Source organism: Labeo rohita, chromosome 15 (genome assembly GCF_022985175.1).
Source record: "Labeo rohita strain BAU-BD-2019 chromosome 15, IGBB_LRoh.1.0, whole genome shotgun sequence".
Classification (NCBI taxonomy): Eukaryota; Metazoa; Chordata; class Actinopteri; order Cypriniformes; family Cyprinidae; genus Labeo; species Labeo rohita.
Window position 1 is genome coordinate 26040096 of NC_066883.1, and position 19762 is coordinate 26059857.

Consider the following 19762-nt stretch of genomic DNA (forward strand, 5'->3'; position numbering starts at 1 on the left):
AAAATAAAAATAAAATAAAAATAAAAATAATGGTATACTTTTTAATAGGGTTGTCAAAAGGTACCGGGTTCGGTACTTTCAGTACTGAAATTTTAAAAACGTTCATTTCCCGCTCGCATTTGAGTGCTGTTGAGACGATTTTTAAACATCGCCCATTGGCCATAGTGTTCACGTGCTCAACAGACATGACTGTGATTGGCTACAATGATAAGCGATTCACGCTCCTCACCGATCGCTCACACTTAAGCACAACAGGAGCGTTTGAAAGCCGCGTCTGTCAGCGGATCCGTCTATATGCAGATGTATTAGGGATCCGCTGACACATGCGGCTTTCAAACGCTCCCGTTGTGCTTATGTGTGAGCGCTATCATTGTAGCCAATCATAGTCATGTCTGTTGAGCGCATGAACACTTTGGCCAATCAGCGATGTTTAAAATTCGGGTCAACAGCGCCCAAATGTGAGCGGGAAATGGACGTTTTTAAAAGTTCAGTACCGAAAGTACCAAACCCAGTACCGTTTGACAACCCTACTTTTTAACCACAAATGCTCATCTTGCACTAGCTCAACTTCACACATTACGTAGCCTCGTTGGAAGGTCACGCATGATGTAGGCGGAAGTACCGACCCAGTGTTTACAAAGTGAACATGCAAAGAAAGCCAAACGGCCTTTACAAAAACGATGTTGGATGATTTTGAAGTTGGAGGAGAAAATGAGATGGAGTTTTTCGCCCTACCTTACCTTTTTGAACCGAAGTACATAAATGAAGATCTAACCTCACATGACCTTTCCAATGTGATTACGTAATGCGTGAAGATGTGCATTGCAGCATGTGCAAATGAGCATTTGTGGTTAAAAAGTATATACGTCTTAATTTTTTAGAAAATGACAGATCGTTTTGCTAGATAAGACCCTTATTCCTTGGCTGGGATCATGTAGAGCCCTTTGAAGCTGCATTTAAACTTTAATTTGGGCCTTTATCTTCCTTGATCTCCATTGAGGTCCACTATGGAGAAAAATCCTGGAATGTTTTTCTCAAAAACCTTCTTTTCAACCGAATAAGGAAAGACATGAATATCTTGGATGGCATCAGGTTGAGTAAATTGTCAGGAACTTTAATTCAGGAGTGAACTAATCCTTTAAATAATGACTCAGGGGCTTGTTTTGTTTGTCACCAGGCTGTAAACGGTTTAACTCCCTTGTCTTTTTCAGTGTGACCGGTAGTTTGACCTGAGTATACAGTAAACATGTTTGAGATGCTGATAGTAGATTGACTCACAGGCCTTTTCTACAGGTGTGGTCAAATGTTGTGTTGTTTAGCAAATTTTGGCTGGGGAAATCTGTCATTTCAAAAGGACTCCACCTAAATTGGAATTTTGAATGTGGGTGAAAAAATCCCACACACTTTTCACAACAGTGGGTCACACAAATTTGCCAAACTGACCAACAATAAGCTGCATGGTTTGAAAGTGATTCTGTGTAAGATTCATACATTGCTATGCTTTTCACAATAGACTATTTATTGCTCACAAAATTTAGTCCAAACAAACTTAAATGTCCTGATAATTTACTCACCCCTATGTCATCCAAGATGTTCATGTCTTTCTTTCTTCAGTCGAAAATAAATTAAGGTTTTTGAGGAAAACTTTCCAGGATTTTTCTCCGTTTAGTGAACTTCAACTGGGGCCGATGGGTTCTTGTCTGTGTACTTCGATTCAAAAAGGTAGGCTAGGGCGAAAAAAATTTTTTAATCATTTTTTGGAAAGGGCGTTTGACTTTCTTTGCACCTTCGCTTTGTAAACACTGGGTTAGTACTTCCGCCTACGTCACGCTTGACCTTTCCAACATGACTACATAATGAGTGAGGTCAAGCTAGTGCAAGATGAGCATTTGTGGTTAAAGTATATACATTTTTCTTTTTTAAGAAAATGACAGATCATTTTGCTAGACAAGATCTTTATTCCTCAAAGTAGAGCTCTTTGAAGCTGCATTTGAAAGTGCAATTTGGACCGTCAACCTATTGGTTCTCATTGAAGTCCACTATATGGGAGAAAAATCGTGGAATGTTTTCCTCAAAAAAACGTTCTTTTCAGCTGAAGAAAGAAAGACATGAACATCTTGGATGACAAGGGGGTGAGTACATTATCAGGAAATTTTTATCTGGACGAGAACTAATCTTTTAAGGCTCTTGAGACTGTCAGTGATACTGAAGAGGTTCCTTTTAACTCAACCTTTCCCTTTTACACTAATCCGAGATGCAAACTGCTGAACTGTTTCCCTTAATGGAGGCTGTTTGTCAGTGTTTCGTGGCATTAGGAAATGAAGCAGCAGAAAGAGAGAATATTGTTCTTAAACTCTCTCACCCATGCCAGAGCCCTAAAAATATGGTACAGAGTCAACTAGACGTGAAACTCACGATTGACAGAAACTGTGTGACTTTGTCCTTTACTTGAAGGCACTGCATTTAATGCAGGTGTGAACTGTTTTCATTTAAGAGTAAATTCTAAATGTCCAAAAGTGAGTATTTTTCTCTTCCCTTAAGCATGTTTACATTCTCCCTTTCAACTGGTAATTAAATGAACTGGTGACCTAGCAAAAAGCTGATGCATTTAGAGAAACTAGAGTTTTTTTTATTGCAGTATGACTTCACTGTGGTCTTGTGTAATAGCATGTTTTGTTTTTCTGTTCTGTTGAGACAAGGAACAGCTGACGGCTGCATTTCATCACTAGATCATAACAAGTGACTAATCCTAATTATTTTAACCCCCTGTGTTTATTTATTATGCCATTTCATGTTTGGATATTAATGAACAAGTACGTGATGATTTATTCTTGTTTATAGTTTATTCTACATGTTCCTGGCATGCAAACATTAAAAATGTAAAAAGTTATTGCATGTCTTTCAGCCATGTCTGGCATGACCAGATCAAATTAACCCTATAATTATCCCACCTGCTCTATAACATCCACCTCCTAGATCTGCCACACGCACAGCAGTAAATGCAGAAGATGCTTAATTATTCAGCAGTTCTCCAAAATGGATTTACTTCATGGGAGTCCAGGAAGAATTGCTTTCTTTGCAATTAACAAACACTGACAGCTAATTTACAGAAACACAAGCTCATTTAAGCTCATTTTGGTTATGTAAGAAGTTATTTACTTCAACACACACTTGAAAAATCATGTTTTTGTATTTAACTCCAAGAACATGCATTGATTTTGCTAAAGCAGATTACCTGATGCTAGTACAACATTGCGGTTCCTAACCTTCACAGTAGCCCTTTGCAGGTTCATCGCTGTTAAAAATTCTGTTGTGATGTTCTGTTCAGCTAATCTAAAGAAGAGTCTCTGCTATTATTTTCCATAAACCTTTGTGTTATTTTTGAAGTGGGTGTTCACATGAGACCTTGGTGACGTAAACTAACACTCATTGCTCTGTTGGGTCCTCTAAATGCCGGATACGCCTCCCTCCAGCGCAGTGAACATGAAAGACTACTGGTGGTCTCTGTTCTCTCCCTGATGGCACTGATTGCTGTTTGGGTAGGCTTGGCAATGATTCATTTAGCAGATAAGCAAAGGAGGTATTCAGAGATATGATGTGCCATGCTTATAAATACGGGAGCCCTCATGAGAAGCAGCGTGGAGATTAATTTGGATAATTTTCTTATGTATTTTTTCAACATGAGTTGTTTTCATGAACTTTTTTTCTGTTTAGGTCAGCCTATGTCATATTTTTGCAGCCCTAACAAGTTTTCTTTTAACCTTCTGAAAATGCATGGTCCATTACCACTTAAAAGATTGGGGTTGGTAAGATTTTGAAGTCTTATGCTCAGTAATAATGTGAAGTAATCTTACACAATAACTGTTTTCTATTTTAGTTCCTATTTTGAAATATAATTTACTCATGATCTTTCAAAAATCATTTTAATATGCTGATTTGCTGCTTAAGAAACACTTATTATCAGTGTTGAAAATGGCATTCTTTGATGAATAGAAAAATCTTGACTATCACTGTTGATCAGTTAGCGCATCCTTGCTGAATAAAAGTAGTAATTTCTAAATAAATAAATAAATACGGGCCCCAAACTTTTGAGCTGTGGTATAAACATTGTTTCTTAAACACAAAACTTTTTTAAAATAGATTTGTTGCCGAAATACAACAATGGATAACACTGAAAGAACTTCTGTGTCAGCTTTTCCACAGTGCACATTTGTGCAAATGAAAAGCTGTCTCATTAGATGACACTGTTTTGGCTTATGCCAGGGCCGCCCAGGCTCCCCTGATAAGGGTTCCAGAGGCTTAGTTCCTCGCTCATAGAGACTGATAAGCGGAGGAAAATCTCTGAGCTGAGGCAGCAAGAAGGTGAATTTATTCTCTTGGGCAATTCAGCGACAATAACTGCAGGCACTGTGCTGATCTGGCGACTGGCACACATGAACACGAGAACGGTTGAGGGTCCACTACTGTTATGCTGGCAGGTTTTAGGTGTTGATGGAATCTACAGACATCGTGATATCATGGAAACGATTCTATGTTTTTTCAGTATTCTTTGATGAAAAGAGAGTTCAAAAGAACATCATCTATTTGGAGTAGAAATCGTTTGTAACAGTATCACTTTTGATCAATTTAAAGGATTGATCAAGCATTTGTGACTAAAAACTACTGCGTGCGACTATGAAAAAATACTTAGGAGCACCAGTGCAAGTGACCAGATCGGCTTCAAAGCTTCAAAGGTTTCTACGTGTTTTTGTAACATTGAGTAATGCATCACAGACACATCTCACACATCCTTTCATAAACAAAGCGTAGCTTGAATGTAAATAAGAGATTCATTGTGCATTGTAGAGAGCTCCGTTGATTATAATGGAACTTCGTGAGATTGTGATGAACTAAGATGAGTGACAGCTTTTAATGATTTTTTCAAAGAGTTTGTAAATGAGATATTGTTAAATAAACAAGAAGTGAATATTAAGTGACTTACATTGTCTGACTATAACACTATTGCTTGATTTTGCGATATTTCGTCTTCAAAAATAGTTTGAACCAGTCACAACTGAGCCTCTGCACATCTCTATTCAAACACAGCAGCGTTTTGTTTATAAATGATCGTTTGTTTTTAAATGAATCTAGTGAGTTAATGAATCAATTTTCCCATTTATAAAGACAGTCACTTGCTTTATTCCTGAAGGAATCAGCTGTTCGAACGAATCAAATGAATGAATGATTCAGTAATTTAATCAGTGACTTACTAGCAGTTTTAGTTTCATTTTTTAAGTATCTTTTCAGTTATTTAAATCATTTAATATTTCTATATTTAACATTTTATATTTAAAACATTAATCTCAACATGAATTTATAAATGTGATTGCACTCATGCCACCTCTGAGCCTCATTAAACGTATGAAAATACACCTACAAGCCACTTTTATGTTGTTCTGTGCCACCTCTGTTGTACAAATTAATTTACTTGGTAACTTCTTATTCTTATTCTACTTGTTCTTATTCTGTTGTTTTAATTAGACATTTTAAAAAGCTTATAAAATATAATAAAAAAATTGACATAAAAGATGACATACTTTTAATAAAGTTAGAAAAATGCCGTTACAAAGGTAAAAACAAATTTCCTCTGTAAAGCACTTTAAGGAGTCAAATATCACCTCGTCTTATATAATGAAACGATTGGTCATTTTCTAAAAAAATCTATGCACTCTTTGTCTATGCACTCAAAAGGTTTAAAAATGTAGGGTAGGGCAAAAAACTCCCATGTCATTTTCTCCTCCAACTTCAAAATTGCATGATATCGTTGTTTTACCTATTTTTTTAAAAAGGGGGTCTGACCTTCTTTGCGGTTCACGCGTGACCTTTCCAACATGACTACATAATGCGTGAAGTCAAGCTGGTTCAAGACAAGAATGTTGTGGTTTAAAAAGTATATACATTTTTATTTTTTTAGAAGATGACGTTCGTTTCGCTAGTTAAGACCCTTATTCCTTGGTTGGGATCATGTAGAGCCCTTTGAAACTCACTGAAACTCCAATTTGGACCTTCAACCCATTGATCCCCATTAAAGTCCACTATATAGAGAAAAAATCCTGGAATGTTTTCCTCAAAAACCTTAATTCCTTTTTGACTGATGAAAGAAAGACATGAACATCATGGATGACGAGTAAATTATCAGGAAATTTTAATTCAGGAGTGAACTAATCCTTAAATGCATTCTTGCAGAATAAAATTACTAGTTTCTTTAAATAAACATCTTCTGGCCCCAAACCTTTGAACAGTAGATTCAGCATTGAACAGTTTGAGCATAAAATGTGAAATTGAATGGTCAGCTTTAGGAATTATGCATCTATATTTAGATGATCTGGCATGGCACTGAGCAGTGACAATGGTGAAAATAGACTCTTAGTTTTCCACTCCTCCCCTCGTAAGATTTATGGATGTGTCAGCCATTCGAAGTGTCACATGGTGCTAATGTTAATCTGCTGTTTGTTTTATGCAGTGCTCTGTGTGCGTCTTTCTACAGGGTTCTTGGCGATCAGTGGGATGATAGTGAGGCGGGTTGGAGTCTGGATTGAAGGAGCATGGTAAAACACCAACCATTACAGGTCTACGAGAGACAGCTGTGTTTGTCATGTCTAACCGGGATCTACGGATGCCGCTGGAAACGCTACCAGCGGTCACATGATGACACCACCAAGGTGAGTCGCCAAGCCGTCTGCCTGTGATGTGAAGAGTTTATTACAGCTCAAATCCCACAGCTAATATTTTAGATGGCACATTTTAATTTAGCACACGTAATTTGAACTGAGTGTTTATGCAAACAGTTTTGATTTGGTTAAGTGGGTTAGTTCACCCAAAATTTAATGAAAATTCTAATTAATGTTGTTACAAAGCTGTAAGACCTTCGTGCATCTTCAGGACACATATTAAGATATTTTCGATGAAATCCGAGAGCTTTCTGACCCTGCATAAACAGTAACGCAACTACCACGTTCAAGGCTTAGAAAGGTAGTAAGGATATTGTTAAACTAGTCCATGTGACACCAGTGGTTCAACCGTAATATTATGAAGCTACAAGACTTTTGTGCGCAAGAACCTTTAACGTCCATGGAACATTTCCATTGCACAAAAGTGTAGGTTAACTAGGATTGGAAATTAATCGGGTCACATGTTGAGTCATAGTTTCCAAGAAAACTTTTTGGAGAAGATCAAAGTTTAGATTAGTCAAGGGTCACGGTGCAGTACGGGGTCAGAAATTCATTAGCTAATCGTGAACTCTATGTTCCCTTGTGTTCTTTATCACCCAGATCAATGTGACATGTCTATCATTGTCTTTGTTTTGTGCGTAGACATAGATGTTGTAGTGTCAATATGTCTAGTAAACTCCAGGTCATTAAGAAGTAAGCTGAATCAACATTTGCACTGTATACATATCAAATAACCGGAACTTATTCAGTAATAAAACATAAAAGTGAGACGGAACCAGCCGTTAGGTTTCATAACTGATTTACTGTATTAGCTGATGTTCTAGAAAATGATTAATATCAGCCGGATATTAGTCAAAGGGATAAAAAACTAAATCATGTTAGTCCTTTTGTTTGGTGGTCTTTTGATTGGGGTTTGCTCTGGTCTGCTTCAATAGAGTCAAGTAAGTAAGTAACGATCAGTCTTTTATGCATGAAGGTAGTTTCTGTTTAGGATACTGCTTCCCTGCATTTAATTAAAGGACATGCGCTGAGCATCAGGGGAATTGTGACATTATTTATGTGTGTTGAAAGAGCCGTCTCCAGACTGTCAACAAATGGTATTATCCTCATTGCCTAATGTAGTGAGCGAGTCCAAGAGTCTGTGAGGGGGTTGTTCTGCTTTAGTACAAGAAGACTTGCAGGTCTGTATAACTTATGTTAGTGGAATATGTAACTAGCACAGCAACTGTGGATTTCTTTGTCATGGGAATAAGTGCCCTTTCATGTTGTACATACCCTTTCATTTGCCACTGTAAGGCGAAGTGTAAGGCTAATAACCATCCTTTAGTTTTTTCTACCTATTTCATGGTGTCTCCAAAGAGTTCCAGTGGCTTAAAAATGCAGAAGTGTTAGTGGAAAACCTGTAGGCCTGTCTAACATTCAGTGTTTTTTAATTATGCTAATCAAATGTGTCCGCAAACTCCCTGAAGGTGCATTTATTAGTGTTTGCTTTCCTTCAGAGGGAGTTTTGCCTTTGAGCATTACTGTTTTCAGATGTGTACTCCGTAAAGGTCCCTGTGGGAGAAGAGAGTTGGGACACAATTGCTTGTCAGAGAATCATGCTGTAAGATGAGACGCAAGCGAAAGGAGAAGACTTTGTGTTGAAAATCAGTGACACAGATTTTGACCGTGGTCATGTTGCTGAGAAGAGCTGGAGAGATGGTTGTCAGAGAAACCAAGATAAAGTTGGAGGTTTTATAAGTACAGATGCATGTCGATAATGAAAAGAGGACCATTACACAATACCAGGGAAACGACATCAGTTTCTAAGGAATCTGGCCTTTTTTTGATGTATTTTCTTTGTTATTGTTGAGTTACACACCATCAGATCAGATAATGCAGGAATTATTCCAGTGGATCTGAGTTTAATTTGTTTATTTATTTATTTATTTATTTTTTTTTGCTAGGCAGACAAGAATCCCATAGACATAACTTTTTATGGGCCAAAATATGAACCAGAAATTTGATAAGCAACTACCCTGAACGACATAGTAATTGTGTAGCAACATGCTGAAACACCTCTAAACATCTAAATATGTGTATATAATATTTAAAAAACAAAAAAAAAAAAAAACAAAAAAAAAAAAAAAAAAATATATATATATATATATATATATATATATATATATATATATATATATATATATATATATATATATATATATATATAAGTATAAAGAGAGAGAGAGAGAGATAATAAAATACTGAATAAATCTGAATATATAGCCTATTATAAGTCTGAATACATAAATGTAAATTGTGAATATGTAGTTATAGTTCTAAAAATATAAATATAGATTGCAATATGTAAATATAAGTCTAAATATATAAGCATAAATTGCTAAAATACATAAATGTAAATTGTAAATATTTAGTTATAATTCTGAAAATATTGTTGTAAATTAAAAATTTAAAGGTATAATATAAAGATAAAAAAAAATATTCATTTTTTTAATTTTTGGGCATGGTAATATAATAATACTGTTATTCTGATTTTATTTATTTATTTATTTTTGGCTCATGTACTATGGTAATGTTTGTTCTTCCATGGTATTCAGGTGCCTTAAAGTGAATACCATGATAATAGCATATGATAATCTTTCTGTTGTATATCACAATTCCATAGTATTTTCATTTGAAATGGTAGGGGTATGATCTTGCTTTTTTAACCTTTTTCAGATTCAGAACATAGTGTGAGTCAACCAGATGGAGATATGCATCACATATCCACAATCAGTGTGCAGTTAGATCAATGCCTACTACACTAAAATGACCTGTAACGGATAAGATGTACATTTCCACTTTAATTCCACTAAAGAAGACTAAACCAATGCCCTGGTTTCCTGTTGTTCTCTAGCTCTCAGCTGCTTGTACTGTGCTGTCAGCGATTTCGGTCCAGTCTTGACTGTCCGCAGCGGGAGGCCTGACCCTGTCCACAGAAACAGCCAGTTCAGCTGTCTGCGAGTGAGAGAGAGAGATACCCAGACTAGAATGCACTGTGGTGTCAATTCTCAATGAATGCATCTAATGTAGTTTCCTGTCACTTTTAAATGAAACAGGATATGCTGTTTTCACTCCTACATAAAAATGTGACCTTTGTCCCATCCTGCCACAGTTGATCGTTTCATTGCCCAGGTCTTGCCCTCATATAACACACTAAACTCTGAGCTGTGCGACCAGGGATGATGCAAAGCGCATCCATATTTCATGATTCCAGACTCAATCTGTGGAATCACTGGAGCGGTGAGATTCCGTCTGGCATGTCAAACTCAATACAAAGGCTTTGTGCATTAACCCCAGAAGGTGTACAGTGGTCTAATATGACTAGTTCTGTTGAGTTATTCTATATGAAGCCTGTCTTTGTGTGTGTGTGTGAGGGAGAAATGTGTGTTCGTCTTCTGTTTAAGCTGTAAGCTGTGCTCCACTGAAAAGAGATCCCTCCTCAGTAATAATTGAGAGTTTTTCCATTTACGTATCCCAAGACAAAGGGCACGTGAATGGGAGTGTCCTTTTCCCCATGGGCCCCTGCGTGGTCTGTGCAAACCAATATAGCACACATAACACAATACCAGCAGCAACTGGCGTGTAGTGGAATAACTGTGATCAGTTATATACAGTACCATTCAAAAGTCTGGGGTCAGTAAGATTTTAAAATGTTTTTGAAAGGCTGCATTTATTTGATACAAAAATACACTAAATACTGTAGTATTGTTTTACATTTGTCACATTTGAAAATGGTTGTACTACTGCTTAATACATTTGTAATGCAGTTTTATTTCTTTGAGTAGAAATTTCAAAATAACTGCATTTATTTTAAATAGAAATCTAAATTGTAACATTATACATTGTTTTTGTTAGTTTTGATCAATTTAGTACATCCTCGCTGAAAAAAAGTATTAATTTCTTTTATCTCACAATTCAGACTTTTTTCTTGCAATTGCGAGAATTTTTTTTCTCAGAATTGCGTGATATAAGCTTGCAATTGTGAGCTATAAAGTCAGAATTGCAAGACATTCTCAGCAATTCTGAGAAATAAAGTCGCAATTCTGAGTATAAACTCACAATTTTTTCTCAGGATCAGAAATGCATGACATAAACTTGTTACTGTAAGTTATGAAGTCAGATCTGCGAGACAGAATCACAATTTTGAGAAATAAAGTCACAATTTTGAGAAATAAAGTTGAAATTCTGAGAAATAAAGTTGCAATTCTGAGAAGTAGTCACAATTTTGAGAAATAAAGTCACTATTCTGAGGAATAAAGTCAGAATTGCAAGATATAAACTTGCAATTTTGACTTTTCTTATAGCTGAGTGATATAAACTTGCAATTGTGAGTTATAAAGTCAGAATTGCGAGACATAGTCACAGTTCTTAGAAACAAAGTCGCAATTCTCAGTGTAAACTCGCAGTTTTGAAATAGCCGCAATTCTGACATTTTTTTCAGGATCGAATGATGTAAACTTGCAATTGTGAGTTATAAAGTCAGCACTGCAATTCTAAGAAATGAAGTTGCAATTCTGAGAATTGAGTTCATATCTCACAATTGTGGCTTTTTTCTCAGAATTGCGAATTTATCCTGCAATTTAGTTTGTTTTTTTTCTCAGAATTGCGACTTCATTTCTCAGAGTTGCATTGAAAACTTGCAGTTTTTTGAATTTTAGTGCCAAGATTTGAATTGTGAGAAAAATTTGCAATTACGTTTTTTATATTTTATTCAGTTGTGGAATTCTGAGAACATATCAGTCTTTTTTCCCTTAGAAATGGACTTTATAACTCGCAATTGTGAATTTATATCACAATAATAAAAATTCTGAGAAAGAAAGTCAGAATTATGAGATAAAAAGTCGCAATAACCTTTTTTAACTTTTCTTCAGTGGCGGAAGCCAGCTTCCATAGATAACCCTTTAGAGTCCTGAAGGATTTAATTTAATTCAAAGCTTTTTACTGCAGCTCCTGCTGCATTCGTCCTCTGAGATGCTGCCAAAAGCTCTCAGGATCTACTCAAACACTTTACACAGTTCCCCTCTTTCCTCTCAGTTTTCATCTGAGAGAGGTTGACAGCTCTAACATTAGTGATTGACAATAAGGATTAACGCACAATGTGTGGTACACATGCGTCAATGACACAGCATACAACTAGTTGTTGACTTTGCCTCCATTCGTACAGCATGCATCAGCTGAAATCACTTGTAAAATTCAGTTGTGAGTCACTGTTTATAGAATGCGGCTGTCAGTCTTCTATAAACATAACCATAGTAAGCCTTTAAACAGGACTGACAGTTGTATCCTTCTGCTGTGTGAACCCTTTTTAGCAAACCCTTTTTGAAGTGTTTACTTTTGGGAAAAGTAGTTAAATTCAGTCAGTTGAATTTACAGTTTCTGTTCATGTTTTCGGACAGTAGCAGCCAAGCTTTTGGTGCATCCCTAAAAATACCAGTTTAAAGAGGTTGTTCACCCCAAAAATTAAATTCTGTCATTACTTACTCTCATGTTGTTCCAACTTGTATGATTTTTCTTCTGTGGAACATAAAAGAAGATATTTTGAGAAATGTCTTTGTTGTTTGGACCTTAAGAAAGTCAGTGGATACAAAAATTGTTTGGATACAAAATGTCTTCTACTGTGGTCCACTGGCAAAAGAAAGACTTTCAGTTTTGGAACAGTGTGAATGACAGAATTTTCATTTTTGGGAGAAATATCCTTTTTAACACTTCAACAAAGTTCAAATACCTCTTCACATGGGGAATACTTTTGTATGTTAAAATGTTCTCTGCTTCCAGTCGGTACTGAGGGCAGGGTGTCACCACAGACATAATGCGCAATGACAGACAGTGACTCTACCCGTGTTACATCAGGTACATAACCGCCTCAGACTGAGCCAGAGGCCCCCCAACCATTCAGTGTTTTCCCTCAGGCTGAACACTGTAATTTCCGGTCGATTGGAAGAAACTAACAGACATGTACATGCATCTTCAGACAGCGTGAGGCTCTTAAACACTTGCCATCCCTCAGGAATACAGATTATGTCTGTGATTACATTTTGTTCCCTAGACGCTGTATTGCACATAGTAATCTGTTCACTGCAATGTTCTTCTTTTTGCAGTCATTCAGGGTTCGTGTTTACAGATCAGAGCAGCGTTCTTAAATGGCTTTGATGAATTTATCTATGGGTGTGCTATCTAGTGCCAGCATCTCCTACAAGGTGACCTACAACGAATGTTCTTGTCAGATTTAATCTTTTCCTGTCCGTCAGCATGGAGATTATTAGGTTACATGTATTTTAACAAAGAACGATGTTAAAGGGGACCTATTATGGAAAAATCACTGTTATAAGGTGTTTGAACACAGTTGTGTGGTCGTAGTGTTTGAAAACAATAAGCCTATAATGGTAAAAAATCCACTAGCCCGGCAGACGCTTGTCAATCAACTATCGTGGGAGCAGCCTCTCTCGGTGTGACGCCACACCGACAGGCATCTGAGAATGGCTTGATTTGAAAAAGGGGATATTATTTTTACAGATTAATTAAAAACCACAGCATGCATTTTTATCATTATAGGGTAGATTTGTACATACACTGCCAACACACATTAATGTTCAAAGAACATATAAAAGTGAACTTTGCATCCGATGACCCCTTTAAGTAGCAGTCTGTGGAGCAGTCTGTGGTCAATTTGAGTTTATATTTCAAAATTCTGACTCTCGTAGTTCCGAGATTAAATCTCACAATTCTGACAAGAAAAAAACAACAACTCGTCATTGTCTCTTTCCCACTCTGCTTTGGCTTTTTTCCCCTGAGAACTGACAAACTCACTATTGTTGAGTTAAATCGTTATAAAAGTCCGAACTAACAAATATAAACTTGAGTCAGAATTGTGAGATAAAATGAACAGATGTTCTGTAAAAGGTTAAAAGTGATAGGTTTAAATATTATGTCATGCTGTAACTGTAGGGCTAATACAGTACATCCCCTACAAACAGCATATGTGAATATTATGAGGACATATTATTGAAATCAAATTTATGCTTTAAAAGCAGAGTAAACATAGCAGTTTTTCGTACATAGTCTGTCCGTTTAAACATCTGCATTTACCTTTAAATGGCATCTTTGACGACAGTATTCTCTTAAAATTATTTGCATTCCCACTCTGGCATTAAAAGGCACTAAAAATTGTTTTTTTCTTTTTATTCCATGGATTTTACCTGTTTCACTCCACTTGTTACCAGTGTTTTTCTGCCACCACTATGCGTGCGCAGCTGCAAGTGACGTAACTGTGGTGTCTACTCCAAATTGGTTTATAGGTCAGCTTTAAAGGGATAATTTATTGACTTTCCTTGTATCGACATTGAGACATCTTTTCCAAATTACATTTTCATTCATTATTATGTTCTTCTGAAGATAAAGTAGTACTGGTCTGGAAAGACATGAAAGTGAGTAAATGACAGAATTGAAATGTTCACATCTTGGTCACTGAGTGCTTTTGAATATTTGAAATTTTTGTGCATCTGACATTTTGTTCTTTGTTTGAAGTACATATTTCATTTTGTGAATTTATTTTTTTTTTGCATGTTTGCAAAGCCAGCTTTTAAAAGTACTCTTTGCAGCAGCTGACACATTGACACACAGTGATTTTACATAACAATTAACATCAATGGAACACTTTGAATAGAATTAAATGTGTAATTTCACGTGGAAATTAGTCATGTTTACAGCGTTTTCATTTAGACATCCAGCATGTCTGGCTGTAACCCTCAGCCAGACATTGTCGAGCTGTAGTGAACTACGTTCAGGTCCAAAAATACCCTTATGTAAATACCAACACTACAGTGGGAATGTACTGTACATCACACCTCTCCACTACTACAGCTGGTCTATTCAGTAGAAGTGATCTAAGTAACCCATGAAGCTCTAAACACTAGTAGTGTTAAATTGAATCCACATGGGTTATTAAAGGTCATTTTTGCATAGTCCTTGTTATACTGCCTCAATTTAATTCCACCTGACCTATATTTGACCTGCAATGATACTTTCTTTTCAGTCGCGTAGTCACTGTACACTAGTATAATAATCACTCTATAAATAAAAATGGACATCTTTTCTTTAAACAGTCCTGTTAATGGATTACATGACATCTGTTCCAGTCCAGGTCAGTCCATTTTGTAGAAAGGAACCTGATTTTGCACCTTCCTTACGGATGTGATTTACCGCTGAGGGACTGTTCTTAAGAACGTTGTTCTGCTGCTCCCCTACCTTTTCCACTTCCATTTTTCAATCCGCTCACTTCCACCCACTGCCTCTCCTTCACTCTCTCACATCGGGCAGCCGGCCTCCCCGTGTTCTTTGCCCTTTGCCTCAGTGGAATAGATATTTAGCAGTCAGTGGGATTTTGAACTACAGTTGGTGACTCAAGGGAGCAATTGTGTGCAGCAAACTTACTCGTATGAATAAATTATGTGATTCCGGGGCGTCAGAGTCAAGGCGCTCCAAGAAAAAGCTGCTTTTTAGGCTTGTGTTTGTCTTGTTTTTGGGCAGTTGTTCAGCTTGGCTTGGTTGTTTGCTCAGGAAACGCTAACGAAACTCTTGGCTAATTTTCATAATTGCAGCCAGTGCTTGGCAGATCCTAGCCTGAGATGTTATTATACCCATATTTCAGCATCAGATAAGCCTGTTTAACTTAATGAAGATAATTAAAGGCAGCCACTGTAACCATGCCATTTCACCCCACCTTAACCAATTAGCGAGAGTCTTTACGGCGTTAAAACAAATGTGCCGTGCAAAGCAGCGCCGGAATTGTTTTAAAGCGAATTGTTACTTTGATTTTTGTCATAGAAGTGTTTCTGTGCCTGACGTAACTCAATGAGACGGTCAAGGTTCAGACAGTTGTAGATGCTGTCGTAGATGCACAATACAACTCTCCCTTCAGGAAATAGTGGAAAAAGTGAGTTTACTTTGGTACTAAATGGTAGAGTGGAGCTGCCATTTCAGATCAGCGGGAGGGAATAAAACAAGGATTTTGAAAATAAGCTTTTTGAGGCTTAATGATGAGATAATATTGTCGTTTAGAGGAAACACAATTTGCCGCCCGGCGCTGCTCTGAATCCCTCCTGTTAAGATGTACGCTGCTTGTTGCGCATTGGCCCTGATGATGTCATGACAATCTGTTCAGCTGCTGCAACCACATAAGTGCCAAAAACACAGCCGTGTTTATTAATTCATACGCTGAAGCCATATAATAACTTGGGGCTGTTTTGTTAGCGTCCACCTAGCAATGGCTTAGCAACATGTAGGACTGTTTATTTTTTCCCAGATTCAATTTTATTTTCTTCCAAATTCCATTTTTCACTCCATTTTAATGGCTAAATATTTTTTTCATCAGAAAGCATGTCTGATTAATTGAAATCATGAAACTTACAGTATTAAACAGCAACAATTTATTAAAAGTTTAACAAAAATGACATTTTTAAGGCCCTGTAAAATGTTTTTTTTTTTTTTAGATTCTATTTTAATTGGATCATTAAATATTAATAAACAATGATTTTGTGAAAAAATGGAATTTGGAAAAAAATAAAATTGAATCTGGGAAAAAATAAACTGCCCTACATGTTGCTAAGCCATTGCTGGCAAAAAATACAATAAAAGTAAAATAAGACAAAACTAAGAGTACACATACATGTATGTAATTCTGTGATTTTTTTTTTTTTTTTTTTCTTTAATTAATTGATTTTATAAAAATATTGTTTTTTTTTTTCCTTTTTTTCCAGAAATAGTGTGTTGTGTATTTGCATTTTTCTGCTAAATAAATTCTGGTAAGTAATTTTTCTGGTAAATATTCCTTTAAAAATATGGTTTTATAATTTTATTATTAGTAGTAGCACTATCATTATATTAAGTAATAGTTCTGTTACGGTTTCTTCAAGTTAAACCTAACTTTTATTTTGACAGGTTGCTTTAGGTTTCTGTTTGTATATATGATGATAGATTTACTCAAAAGGAACTGTGAAATGCTCATGAAGTGACTCTCAGAGCACTTCTAGAGATTATGTCTATGTTTTCAAGTACTCGTATATTGAAGCAGTAAACTTTTGAATGGGGACATTTTTATAAATTCAACTATTATTTTCTCTTGTGGACTATATATAAATGTTTTTCATGTGAAATATCTTATTCAGGTTAGTACTAAATAAAAAACAACATGCATTTTTATGATACCTCTTATTTTGGTAAAATAATTAACATTTTTGCAGATTCTGCAAGTGTATGTAAACTTTTGACCTCAACTTTACTTACCTACTTTGATGTATCCATTCAAAATTTGGCAAATTCGATGACATTCTGTGTTACACAGTAAATACACAGTGATTCTGTCTGCGTTTTCCAAATTGTGGAAATCAGAGGGCCCTAAACATTTGACAAGCCAATCAGAGTTACTTAATAATGTTATAGTAACGCCCTGTAACCACTCTACTGCAGCCATCAGCACTGTTGTGGCAAGGACTTTTACACAGACAAATAATTTAAGTGCAAAACATTTCTGTTGTTCTCAGTCTGGTGCCATTTTTAAACTCGTTGGAAAAATCATTTGGAAAAACAATACTGCATTTGACATTTGACCTGTTTTATGGTGTGATATTGATTTGGCGCATTCAGGCAGTGTTCGATGCTGGTGGGAGATCTCAGGTTTAGCAGCATTTATTTGTGTGTATTATTTTTCTGCTCAGAATTACCCATAATCCTCTTTATCCGTCTATATTTAGGTGTTTTTGGGATGATGGGGCTTAGGAATTAATACATGCTTTCTAACTGCTTTTTGTGAGCCAAACGGATCATTCATTTCTGAATAAAATGGCTTTTATTGCCCTGTTCCCTCATGAAAGACCGTGTTTCATTCTTTGTGTAGTGACAAGGAAAAAGATTGACAGTACGAGTACTTCTCCACTGATTTTTTTTTTTTTTTTTTTTTAATAAAGAGCTGTCAGTTTGCATGTTCTTTATTTTGCAGTGAGAACAGTGAATTTCTTTATGTAACCAGGCGTAATCTTAACAGTTCTTTTTATATATATATATATATATATAATATTAGATAAACACAATTCATTTTGCCACCCAGCACTGCTCTGAGACATAATCAGATTTTATTTTATTTTATTTATTTTATTTTCATTAGGCCACACTGTTTGTGGTTTTTATTACACTTTTAGTCCATTTTCCAAAAAAAAACCTTATGCAAATCATGTATAGGAATTAGAGGAAGTTGTCAGCCATATACAGGACTGACACTAAATCCCTAGGGTAGATTAAAGAGGAAAACCATTAAGAAAAATCACTATGATTTGAAAATTATAGTAATATTAGTCCATTCCAACATTAATTTATTCAGAAATAAATGTTTTATTTGTTTTTCATGGTTTATGTAAGTGCACACTAGCCATTTCATTAATCTACAAACCCAATTTCATGGTGTCATAGACAGTGCACTATTCAAAAAAAAGGAAAAAAAAGAATTGGTCATCTGTGAGCCATATAAATGATGGTATTTTAAATGCGGGTTTAAATTATTCATGGTACATAATGTTACGAGATTGGCTGTGCCAGGGGTGTATATGTGCAAACACAAATGTGTGGGAAGTGCCTGTGATATGCTGAAAATGAAACTATCTCAAAGAAAATATTCTTGAATACTTGACCATCTATGTGTGAGAAATGCTAATAGAGAGCTTTTTTTTATTTGAACCTGAGAACAAATAGCATTGGCTGTCTACAAGGGTTACATGGTACTAAATGACTGTTACTGCTGTAAATTTACTCACTCCAAGTCCAAGGCCATCCAAGTCATAGATGAGTTAATTTTTTTCATCAGAGCATATTTGGAGAAATTTTGCAGTGCATCACTTGCTCACCAATGGATCCTTTACACTGAATGGGTGACGTCAGGATGAGAGTCCAAACTGAAAATAAAACACCTCAATAATGTACAAGTAATCCACATTAAAGGAGAAGTTCACTTCCAGAACAAAAATTTACAGATAATTTACTCACCCCCTTTCATCCAAGATGTCTGTGTCTTTCTTTCTTCAGTCAAAAAGAAATTATGTTTCTTGAGGAAAAAAATTCAGGAATTTTCTCCATATAATGGACTTCAATGGTGCCCCCAAGTTTGAACTTCCAAAATGTAGTTTAAATGCAGGTTCAAATGGCTCTAAATGATCCCAGCTGAGGAAGAAGGGTCTTGTCTAGCAAAACGATTGGTCGTTTTCGAAACAAATGGACAATTTATACACTTTTTAACCTCAAACGCTTGTCTTGTCTAAGTCTGCGTGAACTTTTTCCGGTTCAGTATGGTCAAGAAAGTTAGGGTATGTCGAAAAACTCCCCAACTTCAAAATCATCCTACATCGCCGCAGAAGTACCGACCCAGTGTTTACAAAGTGATCATGCAAAGAAGATCAAACGCCCTGGTAAAACTGGTAAAACAGTGATGTAGGACGATTTTGACGTAGAAGTCAATGAGACTGGAGTTTTTCGACATACCCTAACTATTGATCCGGATTACACAGACTATGCATGCGCATTGCAGAGATGAGACAAGACAAGCATTTGAGGTTAAAAGTATATAAATTGTCAATTTGTTTCGAAAATTTATAGCCCTTTGAAGCTGCATTTAAACTGCATTTTGGAAGTTCAAACTTTGGGGCACCATTGAAGTCCACTATATGGAGAAAATTCCTGAAATGTTTACCTCAAGAAACATGATTTCTTATTGACCGAAGAAAGAAAGACATGAACATCTTGGATGACAAGGGGGTAAGCAAATTATCTGTAAATCTTTGTTCTGGAAGAGGACTTCTCCTTTAATGAACATCTTGTGAAGCACTTGTGGATTATTGTGATGTTTCAGCTATTTGGACTCTCATTCATGAGCTACATTTCTCAAAACATGTTCTGATGAAGAAACAATCTCGTCTATATTTTGAATGGCCTGAAGGTGAGTGGATTATAGATATTTTCATTTTTGGGTG

The 19762-nt window shown here is 36.0% G+C and overlaps 1 protein-coding gene across 5 annotated transcripts in view; it reads left to right on the forward strand.

The window, feature by feature from the left end:
• The window catches only part of gdpd5b (glycerophosphodiester phosphodiesterase domain containing 5b), a 55275-nt gene that overhangs the window by 13316 nt on the left and 22197 nt on the right, over positions 1 to 19762 (forward strand). For all 5 annotated transcript variants that reach the window (XR_007829175.1, XR_007829176.1, XM_051128933.1 and 2 more), the window contains exon 2: positions 6527 to 6701. Coding sequence is in view for 3 of the 5 variants with exons in the window: in XM_051128933.1 (XP_050984890.1) it covers positions 6585 to 6701 (117 nt within the window). In the remaining 2 variants the exon portion in view is untranslated. The remainder of the gene's footprint in view (positions 1 to 6526; positions 6702 to 19762) is intronic.